Here is a 22,198-nt window from a genome sequence, read left to right on the forward strand (position 1 = left end):
TCAATTTTAACTTCCACATGCTCTTCATTATGCACGGTTCATCAAGGAACACGTTTGTGTTATCATCCGTTAATAAGTATCAGTAGTTTTAATATTCGCATTAACTATAAAAAAATAAAAAACCATACAGTTCCAGTTCATATCATCATAACCTTACCTAAAAAAAGAAGTATCGAGAGTGAAATTGATCGCACCCACCGCATCCCGCGACCGCAGACAATACATCCCTGTTTTAAGCCCCTGATGCCCAGAAACAAAAATGAGACTTAACTCAAGAAATAGCAATGTACTTACACTTTTTGTGTATTATAGCACTCTGCTTCTATTTCTTTCTATCTGCAGCAATTGTACTTTCACTGTTTTTGTGAATGCTGCCCCATTATAGCATTAAACTTGCAATATTTTCTCTTATTAGGACAATGTACTTTGAAAAAACCACCTGATAATGGCACAGAAAAGTGTTTTGTAATTGGATGACATTGCTATTTTAATTGGGTGGATTTTTCAAAGTACATCATTGTAAACAAATCAACAAAAGTATATGTGTGTTCTTTTTGAGTTGAAACATATTGGAAAACTTAATAAAGAACATCAGGGAATGAAATTTTTCTCATTTAATCCCCTAATATATCCTCATTTATTCTTCTTTTCCATTTACCCCAAGCTTCTATTTATTTCTCAAATATTTTTTATACAAAGCACTTGATGTGGAGAAGATACATGGCTTAGTAACAATTTCACAAATAATAAAATTGTCATAATTTAACTATAATTAAAATAGTTGATATACCTTATCCCAAGCATGAAAGTGCAGATCTTCGAGCTTCTGAAAGTCAGGCTGATCTATAAAAATGTTGAGACTTTGACTTTGGTCAATGTAGCATCCACGGTCAGCAGCCATGTCAACCAAAGTCTTTTGCTCGATCTCCCAAACAGTTCTGATTCCATTTTATAAAAAATGAGGCCAGAAAGAGGTATAATTGTAAGATAAATACAAATAAAGGCAATCTACTCTACATCATACTTGTAAATATCTCTCAACTCTTCACTGATAACAGAAATTTTCTGGACAGAACCATCCTCACAGATAATTTGATTCATCAGATCGGGAGACCAAATGCCCATTTGAGTTAAATCATTCAACAAATGCTTGTTCACCACAAAAAATGTAGCACTGCAAAAAGATAATTACCGGTGGAATTAGAAGAAAAAAAAAACACCCTTAGCCATATTCCATTCCATTCAAAAATGGATAAAACAAACAATTTATTTTCATTCAATCCCTTCACTGATTCCAATTTCCATAATGCAAGACCATAAAGTTGCGCACCGTGACACTCTATGATTGTGGACAGCAGAGATGTATGGCTCAAAACACTTATTGTTTCAGAGAATTTGACTTGTGAACGTAGTTGGCATTAAAGCAACAAGCAGGGAATTCCTCACGCCATTCTTCTTTATTAACGTGCGAAGAGATTCCCAGTTCCACCTTTCTGAAGGCGTTACTTTCCACATATCTGGTTGCAAAGTCCCCTAAAAGCAGATTACATAAAAATTAATGGGGTATTAGCTATAATTTAATAAACCCAAATCAATAATTTTCACTATTTCCAAAACCCATGAATATTTCTATAAAAAGGTTACTATTCCAACAACACCTAACCTAAGTTGACCCACCAAAACCCGTAAATATTATCCAAAGTGACATACCTTACTAACAGGACTTTCGTCATACGTTGCATATGTGCCTTCCTTTTCAGATAACTTAGATGAAGTTTCCATTGCGTGGTAGTAGATGGTCTCAAATATGTCTTTATTTAAATCATGAGCCTGCATTTCAAGACAAAAAAAAAAAAAAAAAAAAAAAAAAAAAAAAAAAGTCAATAACCGACAAGCCATTTGAGGATTATAATTAAGTAAGACAACGATTTACCTGCGGTGAATCAAATGGCATGCCAAGCAGAATGAAAGTATCTGCAAGACCTTGTACCCCAATTCCAATGGGCCTATTTCTTAAATTCGACATTTTTGCCGTTTCAATAGGGTAATGGTTTACATCTATGGTTTTGTTGAGATTGGTTGTAACAACTGATGTGATCTGCCCAACACAGCACAAATAAAGATTTAAGAATTACGAATTTACGATCATGGTGAAATGATAGATTCTATGGCTAACTGCAAGAAAATAGCAATGTACTTCCATTAGTTGTATATTATAGCATCCTACTTTCAGTTCTTTCAATAACACCATTGTCACTTTCAGCCAATGACATTTCAATAACCTACCCAAAAATAGCATTGTTCTATAGAATAGGACTTTATAATTCGAATAATCAACAAAGCTGTAGCAGTGAATTGTTTTGTTTTTGGAAGGCTTTGCTATAATGGACTAATGGAGTATATTTTGAAAGTGCAATGTTGTAATAATGAGAAATAAAAATAGGATGCTGTAATAAACAAATCAACGAAGAGTATGTCACTATTCTTTGCATAACCCCCAATAGATTTCGAAGCCAAACCTCAGCTAGTTTGTCAAAATCAAAGTATCGGTTGCCAGAACCAATGCTACCAACAAGCTTTGATGGTTGAGATTCTTCTGAAACTCCCTGAAAAAAATATATTAAATACAAGTTCAAATGAAGCATGACAATATCAAAATGAGCTCTAATCATATTTACGAGTTAGAACCCACTTGTTACACAAGACTTAATTGAACAAGTTGTATTGTATTTGGCATGCACTGGACTGAGAATGGGAGGGACGTGGATACTCGATAATGAACAAGTTGTATTGTGAAAATACATTAATGACCCCATCATCAGATCCAGCAACATGTAACAAATACAGCCTTAAAAGCAAATCACCAAAAACATACCTTCTCGCGAACAAATCGAGGTAATGCAATTGATGCCATATTACACACAGCAGTTTCTGTTGGACTTGCATACTCGATAATGTCGGCATACAGATTTGAAGATTTGATGGTACCAAGATTCTGCTGGTTGCTTTTACTATTACAAGAATCCTAAAAATGAAGTTCATCACTAAATTTATGAAATACGAACTAATATGAAAAAAATTAAAATAACTAGAAAATATTCCATCTTATTGAATTACTTTGAAGAGTATGTAAGGAGCCCCGGTTTCAATCTGGGATTTCAAAACTTCAGACCAAAGTTTCTCTGCGTCGACAACTTTCTTACTTTTACCCTGAGTTTGTAAGAAATAATTACTACTAACTGATAGAACTAATATATGACTGGATTTACTTTAAAAAAAAAAAAAAAAAAAAAAAAAAAAGGTATGATAGAAAAGGATAGTTTTACCTCCCTTTCATATTGGGTATAGAGTTCTTCAAATTTTTGTCCCCAACAATCAGCCAACTCGGGAGCCTCGTTTGGACAAAATAAAGTCCAATTGCCAGCACTCTTAACCCTTTTCATAAAGAGATCAGGTACCCACAGAGCGTAAGACAAATCCCGAGCATGTTCCGTCTGGATTTTAGTCAAATTTAGAACTTTATGCCCCAAATATTGTTTTTAAAATGTTGAACTTTAGCAGAGTTTCTAAGTAAGATTATTGCAAAAAGATTGCTACCTTTCTATGGTTTTTCATCAAATCAAGAAATTCAAAGATGTCATCATGCCATGGCTCCAAATAGACAGCATACACACCGTTTCTCCTGCCACCTCCTTGGTCAATATAACAGGCGGTATCATTGATGACATGCAGCATTGGAATGGTGTCATTGAAAGTTCCAGTTGATCCGATTTTGTTTACAGAAACACCAATACCCCCTGCTGATTTGCTGATAACAGCACATTTTTTTAAAGTATCATAATGGCCTTCAATGCTATCTTCTTTTATGCATAATTGATAATAGCTACTCAACTATAAAGCACATTATTAACTCCATGTGAGAAAGAAGGAAACAAATAGGATAATGCAAAAGGAAAAAATAAGAACAAACATACTTGGGGATTGGGTGTTCCAGCCTTGAAGAGGGTGGGAGAAGCATGAGTGAACCACCCTTCTGACATCAAGTGATAGGACTTGATTACAGAATCAATGTCATCCATATGAATTCCAACTGAAACTCTCATCAGCATGTCTTGAGGACTTTCAACAACCTTCCCATTTATCTTCAAGAGATAAAATCTCTCAAGAGTTTTAAAACTGATATAATCATACTCATTATCCCGCTCATACTTAATCTCATTGTCCAGCTTTGTAGCATACTGAAACAAAAATGTTACACCATTAAATATATCAAGTTTTTTTTAACAATTTCAAGTTATATTTTGCCGTTCATGGGTTAGATTTGGCTAAAACATATAAAAAGAAAAGAAACAATAGCTAAAATCCGGTGAAAAGAATAAAAGCTGCATAAGATCACACTTAAATCTCAAATCAGTACTAGCAAATTTGTATATATGTCACACCTTTATAATGGTTTCATAAACATCATCTGCAATAAGAGAAGCCTTCTGCCCAGATATCTCACTGCTATAAGAGTACATATATTTGATTCTGCAATGACAACCAAGATTTAGGCCGGAAATAATTGTGTTAGTTAACTAAGATTAGCGTCGCTTACTTTTCAGAAAACGACTTCTTGGTCTTGTTGTGGAGAATCGAAACCTCGAACCGTGTAGCCAGCTGTATTAAATGAAAATTAGGCAATTCAATTGACTAATTATAAATTACAAAGTACAGGTAGAGGTTTATAAACTTACGATAGCATAGTCTGGATGGATAACATTCATGGCAGCGACTGTTTCCCCAATAAGTCCATCAAGTTGACTAATAGGGACAACCCCGTAGACACCATAGAGTACTTTATCGCAGATAAGATTCAAATCACATTTAAGGCCTTTGTTTAGTTTTTGCAGCCGGAGAAGAATCCCAAAAGAACTCACATCCTTTTCATCCCCGTCACTCGTCACCACTTTCATTTTTGGAATTAGGGTTTCTTGGATGGCAGACCAGTTATGATAGCAAAACGGTGTCACGAACTTAGATTCTACAACGCTATTTTTTTCATTCGATTAAAACGAAGCTTGCATTTACATGCACATAACGTAATGTAAGGTTATCGATAAACAGTTGCGGAAACTGACCTGAGATGCGTTGGTCCGTTCGACTGCTCCGCCCTCTTTCCGTCTTCCAAATAGGACCGGGTGTTCGTGATAGCTTTTCAAAAAAGCGCTTAATGTTTGTGTATTTAGAAAGAGCGTTTTGGAATGGAAAAAATAAAGGTTTTAAAAAGCTCGAAAATTCTAGTATTTTAGTCATTTTACTTATTAAAAAGCAGCTTTTTTTTATTCAAATATTTTTTAAAATCAATTTTTTCTTAATAAACAAACATACCCTAAAAAATAACCTAAAAGTAGAGGCGGAGAGAACCAACGACCCTGTACCAAAAAAACCAAATAAACTGGTTTGGTAAGATATTTTAAGCCGTATAAATAAACGGTACAACACACGACACGAAAATTAAACATAAAAAGTTACGGTTAAGAATTTTAACTTGAAAATGACTTGTTTATTTATATATAAGTTTTTTGAATTCTTTAAATAAACTAGAATAATCCAAAACCAAAACCATAAGTGAAAGAAAACATTTTGATTGAGTCATTTTGTAACGTGGAAATTACCTAGTCGTCTAGATCAAGACTTCATTATCAATTTTTCCGTTCTTTCTGAAACTTCACAGTCCCTTTTACCACTCTCTCATCATCATGATTTCGTCTTCATCGTCCCAGCTCTACTCATTCCATTTTAACATCTAAACTTGATGTGACTTTGTCTATTCCGCCTCTCAACTATTACTTTTACATTTCCATCTACCCAACTCCTACTTTTTCAATATGTTTAGTGTAACGTTCCAAAAACCATAGAAATTTTTTTTATCAAAAGAGATAAAGTTGTTTTTCAATAAAACACAAGTCACCAAAAACATAGTTGCACAAACATAACATAAAATCAGAGTATCAAAACCAAAGTATCTCTCAAACATAACGACTAATGGATGATGTGTACAATCCCACTTTCGCCTTGCCCCGATCCTCAGAAGTACTTGAAACATTAAAATCCACAGATGTAAACCAAAGCCTAATGAGTTCCCAAAAATACCACACACAACAATACACATGCAATGCATGCACACATGAGCCTACATTCTGACTGGACCGCCTCCCAAGGCCTACTATACACCTGGATCGCTCTTATTGGACCTTTAGTCTGACTATACCACCTCACAATGACCTACAGTATACTTGGACCGCTCGGGTATCTTGGCCTACAGCACAAAGCAAGATCGGCTCAACCAAACCACAATATGTTGGCATAGGGATGAGCAAAAGGACCGAATCGACCGGAACCGGCCCGAACTGGACCCGTCCCGGGAACCGGCTTCGGCCAAAATCAAGAACCGAACCGGCCCGGCGGTTCTACCGGTTCCTGGCTCCTACCGGTTCTTGTCGTGTCTTCAAATGTTGGAACCGGTCCTCGAAAAATAGCATCATACGGTTCCGGTTTTTGCCGGTTCTACCGGTTTTTGCCAGTTCTACCGGTTCCGGTTATATCGGTTCCGGTTTCTACCGGTTCCAGGTTCCAAAAATCCACAAAAATAACGTCCCGGACCCGGCCCGACCGGTTCCATCGGGTTCCGGTTCCGGTACCGGTTCCGGCCGGTTCCCCGGTCCATATGCTCATCCCTATGTTGGCATATGCAAACAAACAACAATAATTAGCAAATATAGGTAACCATACAGATCTACCAGACTAACAGTTCACTACAGTATAACAACATCCTACACATAAGGATTCATAATGCAGTACAAAGTATAGTGAGAAAACTCACATGAATCTAAGAATCCAAGTCTCACATACAAAACTCTATAAGTTAATCAACCAGCACGAACCACCTTCTCGATCTTTGTCTTTTGTACATCTAATTCTCCTATGAAACCAAACGTATACCAAGAATATGTAAACTAAATATTATGACATATCACCCCTTTTGGTTAATTAACTAACTCATTTAACCCAACTAAAAAAAATATTAATTCATGTTAATTTATGTGAAATAGTCCACCAAGTTAATTTCCAGCTAATGGTTCCATTGTTGATCATCTTATTCTCTCTTAATTCATGAAACATATACATAGCTTGTGAAATCAGATCACATTTAAGCCCACAAATATAATAACTCTTAATGTTAATAATTGACCCAAAATGAAAAGCCCAAAACGAGACTACCTAGCCCATGAACATGAGTTGCGTTGTCGTTCTACCTTCTAGAGACTCTCTACTCCTCACATTTCTTCTCCCTTTTCTCTTGTTTCGTTTTATTTTTCTTAATCGGAGCTAGCGATCTTCACTGAAAACTAATTGCACTTGAGACAACCAATTCAAAATTTTGTTTGTTCTCAAAACGTATGTCGGAAAGCAATATAGTTGAAGTTCTTTATGTCGACTCTTCCTACCTAGATTGACTTCTTAGTCACAAAGTGTTGTTAGCTGGAAGGTAACCAAAAAAAACGATGGAAATATGCAGAAAACTTAATCACATTAATGCTAGACTCACTAAAACCCACCCCCTTCACCCTGCATATTTGTCGGAGCTTCATACCGGAGGCAAACAAAGAATTCGACTCTTTCTCTTACTACTTTCCTTTGTCTGATAACATTGGAGAACGTTACTTCCACTATCCCACTTCATCATTCACTACAAGAAAAATGACTTATAGCCACAGTTTTTAAGGCATAAAAAATACGACCATATCCTATGGTCACACTTTATTTTTTTCATCAAAAGTGTGGTCGTATGTCGTGACACCCTACGTATCTTATGGCCACATCGAAATCCAACATTTAAAAGTGTGAATGTAGCATAAAAAGTGTGACGATTTTGTATGGGTTTAATGAAGGATTTTATCGAATATGTGGTCGTAAATACTTTTTAGACACAAATTTTCGTTAATGAAGTGGCGATAAATGCCTGTATGGCGACAAGAATTTGTTTATTAGTGTGACATTTATTATTATTTTGTGATGCATATAAAACATATAAGTATGTTTATAACCTTTAGTCACGTATAAAGTGACACAAAACTATTTTTAATCATGGTTAGTTTCTAAATGATGTGGCCTTTTGTCACCCTTTAGTGACATTTATTTATGGTAAAGCGTGACGTATGATATGTAACGCTCGCAGATTCGGGCTAGACAATTAAGATATAATGAACGATAAAACGTCATATTTATAGAAGATTATTTAGGACAAATAATCTTAACCAAAGTTATAGTATATGTGACAAGGATTCTGTACATATAAATAACTCTTAAATCCGACTTCGTATGAAGAAGTTATGCTTCTTCGAAGTTTCGCGATTTTTCTAAATAGCCTAAGTAGTCTAAACAAAACTCGTATTAATCATAAAACATAGAGCATGCATATAGAGAACGTTCAAATCTGACTTTGTAAGAGTAAGTATGATTTTTCTAATATTTCAGCGTAACAGTGTTAGCACAAAAAATCGAATTTTAGATAGGTTGATTGTTAGCTTAAACAATCTAAACGAGAGTCGAAGATCTCGTTAATAGGTGTTCGTCGATATAAAGACAGACAATAACGGATGTCGTATGAAAAATATATGATTTTAAACGAATTTAGCAGTTTAAGTCATTTAAAAATAATAAATTAAAAATACAGTGAAAATTAGCCGACGGAGTCTAAACAAAAGGTGTAGATATCATTGATAACTATGAGTGGACATAAAGAACGTCAAAAACAGAGTTTGTATGAAGAAGATACGAATTTTTGAAGTTTCCCGGAGTGCACAGCGCGCAAGCTTCTAGATGCTGCCACATCGCACCAACCGACGAACGCTACATGTCAGCAAGTGTTGGATTAGTGTCTAAGTCCATAACTATATTTGGAATGTACTTGACCCGGTTTAGCATGGTCATTTTGGGTTACCTTCACCAAAGCAACTTGACAGGATTATTCATGGAGAGAGAGGATATTATGGTTTATTAATATATTATAAGAATAATATATTAAAAGAGAAATGATATTATTTAATTAATATTAGTCATGAATTAATTAAGAATTAATTTGGTAGCTAAAAGAGATTAATTAAATAAATAGGACTGGAATTGCAATTATAAGATAATTGAGTTTTGGGCTGAGAACCCTTGTGGATTAAGGGGGACGAAATTAGATGGGAAGCCCATCTTATTTTCGTCCAAGGGCCTTATTCTGGAAGGTTCTTTAGATTGTTTAAGGTCTAAGCTATCCAATTAGGGTTTTGACTGAAACCCTAGCAGCTCAGGTATAAAAGGACCCCTAGGGCTAGGAAAATCGACCACTTGATCCCTTGGAAGCTTGGAGCCGATTTTAGCCTCTCATCCACTCTCTTAAACATCATCCTTTTGCCTTGGTGCTTGTAAGACATTAGAGGCATCACATTTGAGGTGCTTGGTTCTCACAAGCTATTGAAGATTCAAGTTCCTTACTACAAATCAAGAGGTAACACTCTTACTAGTTATTTATGTAGATCTAAAGTTTTGTAGTATGCTAGATTAGGGTTTCAAGTCTTGGATGAATTGCATGTACAATAGAGAAACCTAGATCCAAGCTTTAGGGTTTTGCATAAGCACATAGGATTGTTCTTTTGTATAAAACTCATAAGTGGTATCAGAGCCTTAATTGGTTTATGTTGTATTTGATGCCTTGTATGTTCATTCTTGCTTGGAAAATCGTTTTCTGCCCTGTGCCCGACTGAACTCGACGAGTCACTTGTTGGACTCGGCGAGTCAGCTTAACTCGACGAGTCCAGTCTGTGACTCAGCGAGTCCGGGAGTCAGACAGAGGGAATTTCGGGATTTCTGCCTATTTTGTTGTGGGATAATTACCAAAATCGTTTTTGACTCATAAAATCCGAATTTATTATTATTATTATGTAATTATCATTGCCAAAATAAAAGATAACTTCAAATTAATTGAATAATTATATCCTTATATGATAAAATTTGATTATTTGAATTATTTGATGAATTATATTGCATGAAATTAGATTAGGTCAAAATTAGATAACCACCAATTAATTGTTTAATTGAATTATTTGAATTTTGATATGGAAAGATTTTGATAAGTTTTGAAAAGTTTCAAAACTTTCCCTCAAGTATTGAAATTTAAATTTTTTGATTAAAAGTTTAATTTTGAATTATTTAAATTTCAAACCCTAGAATTTTACAAGTTTAAAATTCAACCTTATACTTTATTTATTATAAGATTAATATATATATATATATATATATATATATATATATATATATATATATATATGTATAAGATTAAGCTAGTCTTACCGTTAGTAGGCCTCATTCACGAAGCCGGTCTATAAGGGGGGGGGGTATAAGGTTGATGCCTATAAAATGGCAGTTTAATGGGTGTCCACTCTCACCCACCTCTTCTTTGATTGGTAGAGGGTCGTTAGCTGAACGGGTAGGATAGGGCAAGTAATTCCTCATTATAAGTATAATGGATATTACAAAGTAACTAAATGTTTTTACAAATTCTCAATCTTAGTTACTTTAGGTAAAATATGAAAATGATGCTATTCCATGGAATTACACTTTGTACCCTTGCTAAGACGTTAGTGGAGTGTATGTGGTTAACCGACACACTAATTTGGGATTGGCATAGGTGGCGAAGGGTGACTCGATGTTTGTCATAGATCAATGGAGTGTGTGTGGCTAATCGGCACATTGATTAAATGATAATGACATTGGGTGCACCATGTACATTCGCATGGTTATTCACACCTTGTTTGTGATCCTCGGTATCCCAGTCACAAACTTGAAGGGCATATCGAGATTTAAAGATGCCATTGAAAAGTTCAATGAATCTCAAAAGATGTAGGAGTTTTCAATACATTTAAAACTTAATCTCTTTTTCGTTTTTCATGGTGAAAATTAGTGAATCGTCATTCACCTATCTTCAAGTTATTTGTATGTTAGATTACGACATCCTTTTTCTAATTTGTAAATAATGTTGTTGGATTCTAGCCCTAATTTCTCATCTGGGTGTTTAATTGGGGATTCATATCTAATCAAACTTTGTCCCTTTTCTATTTCAGATGTCTAACGCGAACAACAACGCTTCTGGTTCTTCTGGCTCGTTCTCATTCATGAATTTGTGTGGGAGGGTGATATTCGATGGATCCAATTTCAACGATTAGATCTGCAACATTCGAATGGTCACTCGCTATGAGGACAAGAATATTTCCTTGACGAGAAGCTGAAGGAAATCAACATCAATACCGCTACTGCTGAAGAGATCGTTGCCTATGAGGCCCATGAGCGTGATGCTACGAAAGTCCATTGCATCATGCTAGCGACTATGACTACTGAACTCCATAAGTCCTATGAGGACTTCTATCATTTTGAGATGCATCAAGATTTGTTGGACCAGTACCACCAAAGCGCTAGGCAGGAGAGGTACGAGATCATCACTTCGATGATCACTACCAAGATGGGGAATGGAGAGTCCCTTACTGCTCATCTGCAGAAGATGCAGAGGTATGTTAATCGCTTGCCGAAGTTAAATGTTAACTTCGATGAAGAGTTGGAAATCGACATTATTCTCCACTCCTTTCCTCCCTGCTACAACCAGTTCCGCATGATCTACCACATGAACAAAGAGGAGGTCACTTTGAGCAAGCTTCAAGGCTTGCTGGGGACTGCTGAGAGCAACCTCAAGGATAAATCTGTTGCATCAAATCCTGCTGTTACTGCCCCTGTCTTGGCTATTGGGCAGGGAAAGGGTAAGAAGAGGAAGGCTCCTTGTAAGAGCCACCAAAAGGGAAAGTCCCATGATGGTTCCTCTTCTAGTGGGACCAAAGTTGGTTCTGCTACACCCTCTTCCAACCCTAAGGATGCAGAGTGCTACTACTGTCATGAGAAAGGGCACTGGAAACGAAGCTGCCCAAAATATCTGCAGGATATCAAGGATGGGAAAATAAAGCCAAAATATATGCAGGATATCAAGGTTGGGAAAATAAAGCCCACCTTCGCAGATATGTATACTATTCAATCTAACAACTCATCACATGCTATTTCATGGGTTCTCGATACATGATGTGGTTTTCACATTTGTTCTGATTGGCAGGGCCTAAGAAGAAGTAGGGATGTGGAGCATGGAAAGATAAACTTGATCATGGGGAATAGAAGAGCATCGCCTGTCACCAAGATTGGAGTTTACTCTTTGATGCTTAGTAGTGGGTTAGGAGTAGATTTGAATAATTGTTGCTATTCGCCAGAAATGGCAAGAAACATCATTTCTTTTCATGGTTTATATAAACAAGGATTTAGATTTTCGTTTGATAATGAAAAGGGTTCTATTAATGCTTTCTTTAATGGTGTTTTCTATTTTGAAGCATTGCCTTGTAATGGAATATATGAGACTGTGTTGGTTGTAGACAACTTAGGAAATGATGTGTTGCATATCGATTCGTCCAATAGTTTGGACAAAGCATGCTTGTGGCATTGTCGTCTTGGGCATGTTAACAAGAAACGCATAGCCCAACTCCAAAAGGATGGAGTGTTGGAGTCATTCGACCTTAGGGACGATGACATGTGTGAGTCTTGTTTGCTTGGAAAGATGACCAAGTCACCATTCGCTGGTACTTGTGAAAGGGGTGAGGGTTTATTGGATCTCATACATACGGATGTATGTGGATCCTTTAGATCCACCACAAGGGATGCTTGCTGCTTTTATGTGACTTTCACTGATGATTATAGCAGATATGGATATATCTACTTAATCAAGCATAAGTCAGAAACCTTTGAAAAGTTCAAAGAGTTTAAACATGAAGTGGAGAATCAGCTAGGCAGGAAAATTAAGATGCTCCGATCCGATCGAGGCAGTGAGTATCTTAGTCTTGAATTCTACGACTATCTAAAGGAATGCGGAATCGTTTCGCAATTGACGCCTCCTAGGACACCACAGTTGAATGGTGTAGCTGAGAGACGTAATCGAACCTTGTTGGACATGGTTCGTTCCATGATGAGTCGAGCTTCGTTGTCTATCTCATTCTGGGGGTATGCCTTAGAGACTGTCGCCCATATCCTTAACCTAGTCCCTACAAAGAAGGTTGCCAAAACACCTCACGAGATGTGGACAGGGAAAGCTCCCTTGTTGGCACATGTCAAGGTTTGGGGTTGCGAGGTTTTCGTAAGACGAGAGACTCACGACAAGCTCGAACCTCGTAGTGAGTGATGTATTTTCATCGGCTATCCACAGAAGTCCTTTGGATATCTCTTCTATAGACCGAGTGACAATGTTTTCTTCGTTGCGAGGAGAGGGGTTTTCTGAGAGCGAGAACTCATAAGCCAATAGGACAGTGGGAGTCAAATTGACCTTGAAGACAAGAGTCAAGCGATGAAGGAACCTCTAACACTGGCACTCAACCTGAGGAGGAAACTCTTGTTGAACCGATTGACGAGTCATTACCTCTTAGACGTTCCGGTAGAGTTAGTGTTCCACCCCAGCTATATGGTTTCCATATTACTACTGAAGCGGATACGTTTATTAGTGATAGCACGCTAGTAAATCTGGACGAACCTAACAGCTACAAGGAAGCCATGGCATGTCCGAAGTCTACAAAATGAAAAGAGGCGATGGACAGCGAGATTCTGTCCATGTACAACAACCAAGTTTGGAATTTGGTTGACAATGTACCAGGTCGTAAGACGGTCGGGTGCAAGTGGATCTTCAAGAAGAAGACCGACATGGATGGGTGTTAATACCGCTGTCGTACACGATTTAAACAAATAAAAATATAAGATAAACTGCTTTATTGCACTAACAAGTAGTACAGGTAAGCAGGGTCGAATCCTCAGGGACACGTCCTAATGTTTACACCTCTTTGCGTAAGGTGTGAACTGATTCTTGATGAATGCAATTAACATAAAGGGGGGGGGGGTTATTTCTGAAAATTAAACTAACAGAGATTGAAAATGACAATAAAATGACTAAATTTAAAGTGATGAAAATTCAAATAAGAGAAAGCAATTCCAGTTGAAAATTAAACTAACAGAGATTGAAAATGACAATAAAATGACTAAATTTAAAGTGATGAAAATTCAAATAAGAGAAAGCAATTCCAGTTTCGCGGTGACTCCCTTAATCATATAATTAACCTTCAACACAATATTTGACTATGCACTTGTTTAAACTGGTACTAAAGTTCATTAACAAGCTCTGATGACCTTTGTTACACAAAATTGTTTAATCAAAATAAGTTCTTTGAATTAAACCTAACTTTTTACTAAATTAATCAAGCAAGCTCTTGATTAACAAAGAAAAGTTGCATTAAACATAGTATAATTCCTAGTAAAGTTCAATACCTCTCATAAGCTCGGAGCCGTTAAAACTTGTTTGATCAATTCATATCATACTTAACCCTAATCTCAGAATTAATCTAATACTTATCACTTTTTACTAATTAATCTAGATAATTACGGATCTAAACAATTAGATGACTAGAATGATTCACCAACAATTTAAGTGGCCAACAGAAACTGAAATCAAAATCAAACACTCAATTTAACACATAATTGATCAAACTAAGCAGTAATCATAGTCAAACATAGTGCCTAATGATTAATCATACGAAAAGGTTACGTGTTGCGAAAACTGAAATCTGAGTTTTTAGCCTGACATGGCTAAAAACGGATTACAAACAATGGAAATAGAATCTAAACGATAAATCTTACTAAACTACGAATAAAAATCAAATTGTCTCCTTTAGATTTGCGTTCCTCACTTGAAAACCTCTGAAAATCGCCTCTGAATCACCAAAAATCGCCAATTAGGGTTACTGGAAGAATATCAGGTTGTATTTATATGTCTATCTGTCAAAACGCCGTACATGCGATCGCAAAGGGCATACCTGCGATCGCATGTATCACCCAAAAACATGTCACGGGATATTTTAATGAAGTACTTTGCCATTTCGATGCAAATTGACCAACCTGCGATCGCAAGGGCACAACCTGCGATCGCATGTTTCCTTTTTTCTAAGCTGATGAATTTTTTTGCTCGACAAAACCTCGAAGACAACCTGCGATCCAACCTGCGATCGCAAGGAGACAAGATGCGATCGCATGTTACTCTTTTTGGCTCTTTTGATCGTCGTTCCTCCTTCCAAGCAGTTCTTGATCATTTCCCCGGCATCCCTCCTTGGTCTAGACTCCATTTAAGCTCCAAAGCATCCACAAACGCATCCCGAACTTGCGCAACCATCCATGTGCTCCAAATGGCCCTGAAAAGTCATAACAAACGTGAGCAGTACGGGCATTCTTCAAAATGATCATGAAGCACGAAATACATAACAATAATCAGAAATTAGTTAGCTTTTTATAGTGAAATACGTAGGAAATTGTGCTAAAAGATGCATATAAAATGCATCTAACAAACCTCCCCAAGCTTAGACCTTACTTGCCCTCAAGTAAGGAAACGATAACTTTGGAACCGAAATTGAGGCTAAGGGCAACAAAGGAATAACCTAGACACACGTCAACTTGAAGACGAAAACCTAAATAATGAGAATTACCAAAGCTAAACACAAAATATGCAAGCAAAGATAAAGAAAATAAACAATGAACCAAAATAATATGCAAATGGAAAACAAACAACTAAAATGAAACATGTTTTTTTTTATATTTGATATATTTTTTCTTTCTTTGCGATCAGACTTTACATCGATAATGGGCTCCAATCACTAACACCAAAGCAACCATCCTGCTATCTTTCATGTATCACAGACTCCCAAAGTAAGGAAGACCACAAAACGATGTAACCCAATAATTCAACTCTAGTTTTATTTAAACTTTGCACCTTAATTAGCTTTATGAGCGAAAATAACATAGTCCGGATCTCATGTCCTTAAGACTAGATGGCCAACAATCAGAATCGACGCATCCTTAAGAACCCGCACGACCAAATCTGCTTCCGCCGAAGCAGCAAGGGCCAACCCCCGTAGGAGCCCGAGCTCTATGCTTTCACTTTTTCGAGAGCCACAAGTATCATATCACACAGTTCTTTATTCGCCAGATGTAACTTTGGAACGACTTCTAACTTGATTGAACTTTGATTTACACTTCGTTTTGAACTTGATTTCTTCAATCTTTTTTTTTTTTTAGAATTTCCTCTTTTTTCTTTCTTTTCCTTTTGAGCGATTGAAATTATTGATTTGGGTACTAAATATGACGTTGTACCCTTTCTTCTTTCTTGACTGTGTGGATATGATACTTAAGCTCTCTGTTACCGCGAGGGTAACGCGTGTCAACAAATAGGGCCATGTTCTGTGGGTTCAGAGTTGCCGATAAAGATTCTTTTTAAACATTAATAAGCAAATCATCCTAGAGTTGTTATTACCGCCCAAAAAATGTTTCAGTACGCTATTTTTTATTATCTAAGGCCGGGGTCTCGAATCACGGTGTATTGGGTCCCCTGGTTATGACAGCTGATTCTACACTTCCAATAACAATCAAGTCGCTTCGGATTTTTTCATTTTCAAATCTCAATATCCCACTTCATGGAGCTATCGTATGTAAAGAGTGTCATCATCTCGTAAAATATATTTTTTTATATGAAGAACGGAAATTTTTTTATGCAAATGCAGAATGCAACAAAATGAAAATATTTTAGAAAAAACTAGGAAGAAATAAAATGACAAATAAAAGAAACATAAATGAAAAATCTTTTTGGATTTTTAAAAACTTTTCTAAATTTGTTTTTTAAATAGACAAAATAAAAACTTTTTACAAAAAGATAGGAAATCCCCTCCCCAAGCTTAAAATTAAGCATTGCCCTCAATGCTTAGGGAGGAGTGGAAGACGACTACTCGGACGGGGGAGCATAGTGACGGAAAAACTCGTCGCGGAAATCGTCGCGCAGACCTAAGAGCTCGTCACGATAGTCGGTAACCTGAGTGTTATATTGTTGATAGTCGAGGCGAAGACTAATCATCGTCTGCTGAAGGGAAGCAATATCCCCACGGAGATCAAGGTAGTGTTGGTAAGTGAAGGGAGAGTTGGGGTGAGGGTGAGATGGCTGGGTGGGTGGGGGTTGATCCTGAAAGTCAGTCTGCATAGGATCAGGCTGGCTAAAGGATATAGGTGTGGCGTCTGCGTAGTCTGGATGCTGAGTGGATGAAGATGGTCGATCAGACTGTGGACGATGTGCCCTGCATGGGGGTGGTTGGATGTTCGAAGGAAGCACCCACTCAATCTCGCTAATGGGGTCAGCGAGAGCTATGACATCATGTCCAGTGGCCTTGAAATAAAGGGAACGACCCTGCATCCAAACATACCCACCTTGGGCAGTACGAAGCATGTGCATAGCCCTAAGGGTCTGCAGGGTCAAACGGAAAGAATCACCCGCAAAGAAGGTGTACCCTGGAGGAGATTGCTGCACGAGGGCGCGGGCAATGACAGAAATCAAACCACCACAGCGAATTGCACCGCCGGTGCGAAGAGCTAGAACTCTATGGAATCGTTTGATGATAATATCACCAAAATGCGGGCGGTGCGACCCGGTGATCATGCACCACAAAAGAAAAAGCTCGGCTTTGTCGGCTTTTGTAGTCTCAGTCTGTGCATAAATAATATTGCATATAATTTTTAATGCAATTTTGAGACCAGGGTGCACAATACTGGTCTGGACGGACTGGGCAGAATCGTAAGACTCCGAACCGGTAATGGAGTACCAAAATTGACGTACGTCAAAAGCAGGGGCGGGCTGGGATAAACTAGTGATAGGGATATGGAAGAAAGTACATAACTGATCGACGTGAATAGTGTGAGGGGTGCTAAAAATGCAAAAAGCTAAGTTTCCCTCATGATTCACCTCACTCAGGGTAGCTAAAAACTCTCGGGTCAGCAGAGGACATGTTGCAAAATCCGCAGATAATAGGCGCTCCCAGCCAATATTGGCAAAAAGAGCGTGAACACCATCATAAATATGGAGTTCCCGCAATAGTGTGTGGCTAGGGGCCCAGGCCTGTGGCATAATCTCGCGGTCAAGAAGCCGCTGGTAACAGTCAAGTGCGGCCTGTGAACCTAAATCTACAGTGACATTGTCCGCCTGGACAGTGCATGACGACTCTGGAGCGTCAACCTGTCTGCGTGAACGAGATGGTCGAGGGGGCATTTTGCAAGGTGAATTGGGACAAGGTAGGCACAATTTCCAGGTAAAAATAATAATAATAAAATGAAAATAAGTATTTCTAACTACTCCCAAACGACCGCACAAATATATAACAAAACCATAAATTCAGTTTCAGAACGAAAATACCTGACTATGCGCTGAGCAGCAGTACATTTTTTGTGCCGAATTTTTTTTTTATTTTTGAAATTCCGTTCAGATGAATCTCTTCTGAATTGCATCGTGAGCAAACATTTCTACTTTTCGCGACCTGCGGATGACTAACGGAACGTAGATCTGAAAAAGAAACTCGCGAAAATTCAAATTTCAAAATGAACAAAATGAGATTTTTGAAGAATTTCAACCGTGAAAACATGATTTCGTTGCCGTATAGATGTTGTAGAAGTAAAATAGAAGAGATTGATACCTTATTTGCTTGATTTGGAAGAAAAATAAGTGATTTGGGTGTTTGTTGGTGAAAGAACTCGAAAATGTAGTGGATTTCAGAGAGAATTTTTGGAGTGTGGTGGTTACAAATGAGGTTGCGATCAGTATTTATTGCAAAAAAAACACACCTACGACCGCAAGGGGGGAACCTGCGATCGCAGGTTTTGAAAATATAACCGTTGGACACTTTTTTCGAGGCAAATAACGGCTAGTTGATGAGAATGTGATACATGCGATCGCAAGGGCATAATCTGCGATCGCAGGTTTTGAAAATTTGCCTTTATTCAGTTACTTAACGTTCAAATGTGAGCCAGACACAAAAAATGGGATATATGCGATCGCAAGGGGAAAACCTGTGATCGCAGGTTTGCTAAATTATGTTCGAATCGATTTAAAGTGTTCCAGACTTTAAAACTGATACATGCGATCGCAAGGGCATAACCTGCGATCGTAGGTTTGTTATTTTCGTGAAAAAATTGTCCCAAAAAACCTCGATGACGTGCTGCGACCCCAAATGTATAACCTGCGATCGCAAAGACTGGGCTTGCGGTCGCAGGTTCCACCAAAACTGTATTTTTCAACTTTTTTCAAATTCTCTCTGTTACGTCTTATTTTGAAAACACGATTCAGTTAAAAAGGGACGCCCTAAGTAGCTAAAAACACACAAAAATTAAAAAGAAGTTTCAAAATAAAACGAAACCAAAACAAACCCTTCGTAAAATGGTTTGAGACGGTGACCATTTACCTTAAAAATCTTTCCTGTTTGTTCACTCTTAATTTCTATAGCACCATGATCAAACACGTTAGTAACAACAAAAGGTCCCACCCAACGAGACCTCAATTTACCGGAAATAAGTTTGTAACGAGAGTGATATAAGAGTACCTTTTGACCGGTAGTGAATACCTTTCGCGAGATCATCTTATTGTGAAAGGCTTTTGTCTTCTCCTTATAGATTGCTTCGTTCTCGTACGCTTCGTTCCAGATTTCTTCTAACTCTTGGATATCCAATCTTCTTTTCTTGCCAGCTTCATCCATGCTCATATTCAAAATTTTGACAGCCCAATATGCTCGATGCTCCAATTCAACCGGCAATCGACAAGGTTTGCCAAAAACTATTCGATATGGTGACATACCGATAGAAGTCTTGTATGAATGTATGGTGTCTGGTGAGCCCATAACGCATCATCCAATAGAATACTCCAATCCTTTTTTACTAGATTGATGGTTTTCTCTATAATGCCCTTAATCTGTCTGTTTGAAGCTTCAGTCTGCCCATTGATTTGTGGGTGATATGTTGTGGATACCCGATGTGTGACACCATATTTCTTGAGGACTGCTTCGAGGGTGCGGTTGCAGAAATGCGTACCCCGATCACTAATAATGGCTTTTGGCGTCCCAAACCTAGCAAATATATTTGTCTTGACAAAATCAACCACAACCTTGGCATCGTCGGTTCGTGTAGCTTTTGCCTCGACCCATTTGGACACGTAATCCACAACAAGTAAGATGTACACAAACCCGAAAGAAGGCGGAAACGGACCCATGAAATCTATACCCCAAACGTCAAAGATTTCACATATTAAGATTGGAGTAAGTGGCATCTGATTACGAGATGTCAAAGACCCAGTCATTTGACACCTTTCACAGGTTTTGCAGAATAGAAAAGAGTCACGAAAAATATGAGGCCAATAAAGACCGTTGTCCAAGACCTTACGTGCGGTTCATTGTGGACCATAATGCCCTCCACTAGCTTCTGAATGGCAAAAATTCAGGATTGACTTGACTTCATCTTGAGGTACACATCTTCTAATCACCTGATTAGCACAGTGTTTCCATAGATACGGCTCGTCCCAAACATATCTTTCGCGTCCTTCTTTATTTTATCTTTTTGGGCTTGGGTGAGATCTGAAGGGAGTTCTCTGGAAACCAAGTAGTTTACTATATCAGCAACCCAATGAGGGTTCTGAACAGCGAATAGATGCTCGTCAGGAAATGTTTCGCGGATCCGTGACGGGTCTTCAGGTGGGGTGAGTCGGCTCAAATGATCAGCTACCAAATTTTCTCTACCACTTTTATCCCTGATCTCTATATCAAACTCCTGTAGCAGCAAAATCCATCTAAGCAGCCTTGGCTTTGAGTCTTTTTTTGTAAGAATGTATCGGATAGTTGCGTGATCAGAAAAGATTATGACTTTTGTGCCCAACAAATACTGTCTGAATTTTTCCAATGCAAAAACAATTGGCAGCAACTCTTTTTCAATGGTGGAGGAATTTGCTTGGGCGCTGTCCAAAGTCTTTGATGCATAATATATAACGTGGGGGACTCGGTCTTTTCTCTGTCCCAAAACAGCTCCAACAGCAGTGTTACTGGCGTCACACATTACCTCGAATGGTAAACTCCAATCAGGGGGCTGAATGATGGGGGCAGAAGTAAGAAGATTTTTCAGCACATCAAAAGCCTTCTTGCAATCTTCATTGAAGTCAAATTCAGCGCCTTTTTGCAATAACTGGCACATGGGAACTGATATTTTTGAAAAATCTTTTATAAACCTCCTGTAAACCCTGCATGACCAAGAAAGGAACGCACTTCCCGAACATTCTTCGGGTAGGGTAAGCTCTTTATAACATCTATTTTCGCTTTATCGACTTCCAAACCTCTTTTTGAAACAATATGTCCAAGAATCAAACCTTGGTCAACCATAAAGTGACATTTTTCAAAATTTAAGACCAGGTCTGTTTCTATACATATTTGTAAAATTTTTGTGAGGTTTTTCAAACAAATATAAAAGGAGTCTCCATAGACGGTAAAATCATCCAGGAAGACTTCTATGGTATTTTTGACATACTCAGAAAATATAATAACCATACACCTTTGAAAGGTGGCAGGTGCGTTGCAGAGTCCAAATGGCATACGCCTATACGCGAATGTCCCGAAAGGGCAGGTGAAGGTCGTTTTCTCTTGGTCTTCTGGAGCAACTAGAATCTGATGGAAACCTGAAAATCCATCCAAGCAACAGTAGTGGGATTTTCCAGCAAGCCTCTCTAGCATCTGATCTATGAATGGAAGAGGAAAATGATCTTTCCGGGTGGCTGCGTTTAATTTTCTGTAGTCAATACAAACGCGTCATCCGTTTTGAACCCTAGTTGGAACCAACTCTCCTTCTTTGTTCTCTACCACTGTCACTCCAGCCTTCTTGGGAACAACTTGAACTGGGCTTACCCACTTGCTGTTAGAAATTGGGTATATCATCCCAGCATCCAGTAACTTCATAACTTCTTTTTTAACCACATCCATCATTGGTGGGTTTAATCTGCGTTGGGCTTCTCGCGATGGCTTATAATCTTCTTCCATCAAAATTTTATGCATGCAAAGAGATGGGCTGAGTTCTTTAATGTCTGCAATAGTCCACCCAATTGCGCTTTTATACTCCTTCAGAATTCTGATCAGCTCTAACTCTTCTTTTTCTGACAACTTGTTGGATATGATAACTGGTAATGTTTCTTTTTCTCCAAGATATGCATATTTCA

The 22,198-nt window shown here is 37.8% G+C and overlaps 1 protein-coding gene across 1 annotated transcript; it reads right to left on the minus strand.

Moving 5' to 3' along the window:
- LOC145132106 (ribonucleoside-diphosphate reductase large subunit-like) lies at positions 1-5,226 on the minus strand. Its single transcript, XM_079066758.1, has 16 exons — positions 5,121-5,226; positions 4,737-5,031; positions 4,598-4,659; positions 4,443-4,530; positions 3,975-4,238; positions 3,598-3,891; positions 3,327-3,494; positions 3,118-3,210; positions 2,876-3,025; positions 2,520-2,606; positions 1,934-2,098; positions 1,711-1,830; positions 1,331-1,533; positions 1,025-1,174; positions 791-938; positions 1-240 (listed from the first exon to the last, which is right to left on the minus strand). The coding sequence occupies exons 2-13, from the start codon at positions 4,953-4,955 to the stop codon at positions 1,387-1,389; spliced, it is 1,857 nt and encodes a 618-aa protein (XP_078922884.1). The 5' UTR covers positions 4,956-5,031; positions 5,121-5,226; the 3' UTR covers positions 1-240; positions 791-938; positions 1,025-1,174; positions 1,331-1,386.
- Positions 5,227-22,198: the final 16,972 nt, after the last annotated feature.

This window comes from Lactuca virosa, chromosome 8 (genome assembly GCF_052849685.1).
Source record: "Lactuca virosa cultivar CGN04683 chromosome 8, Lactuca_virosa_CGN04683_v6, whole genome shotgun sequence".
NCBI lineage: Eukaryota > Viridiplantae > Streptophyta > Magnoliopsida > Asterales > Asteraceae > Lactuca > Lactuca virosa.

Excerpts from the sequence above, each read along its gene's own strand:
- LOC145132106 (XM_079066758.1), bottom strand. The coding sequence starts at position 4,955 with ATGAAAGTGGTGACGAGTGACGGGGATGAAAAGGATGTGAGTTCTTTT. Across the intron at positions 2,099-2,519 it reads ATTTTGACAAACTAGCTGAG|ATCACATCAGTTGTTACAAC; the intron begins GTTTGGCTTCGA and ends TGTGTTGGGCAG. Across the intron at positions 1,831-1,933 it reads TGCCATTTGATTCACCGCAG|GCTCATGATTTAAATAAAGA; the intron begins GTAAATCGTTGT and ends CTTGAAATGCAG.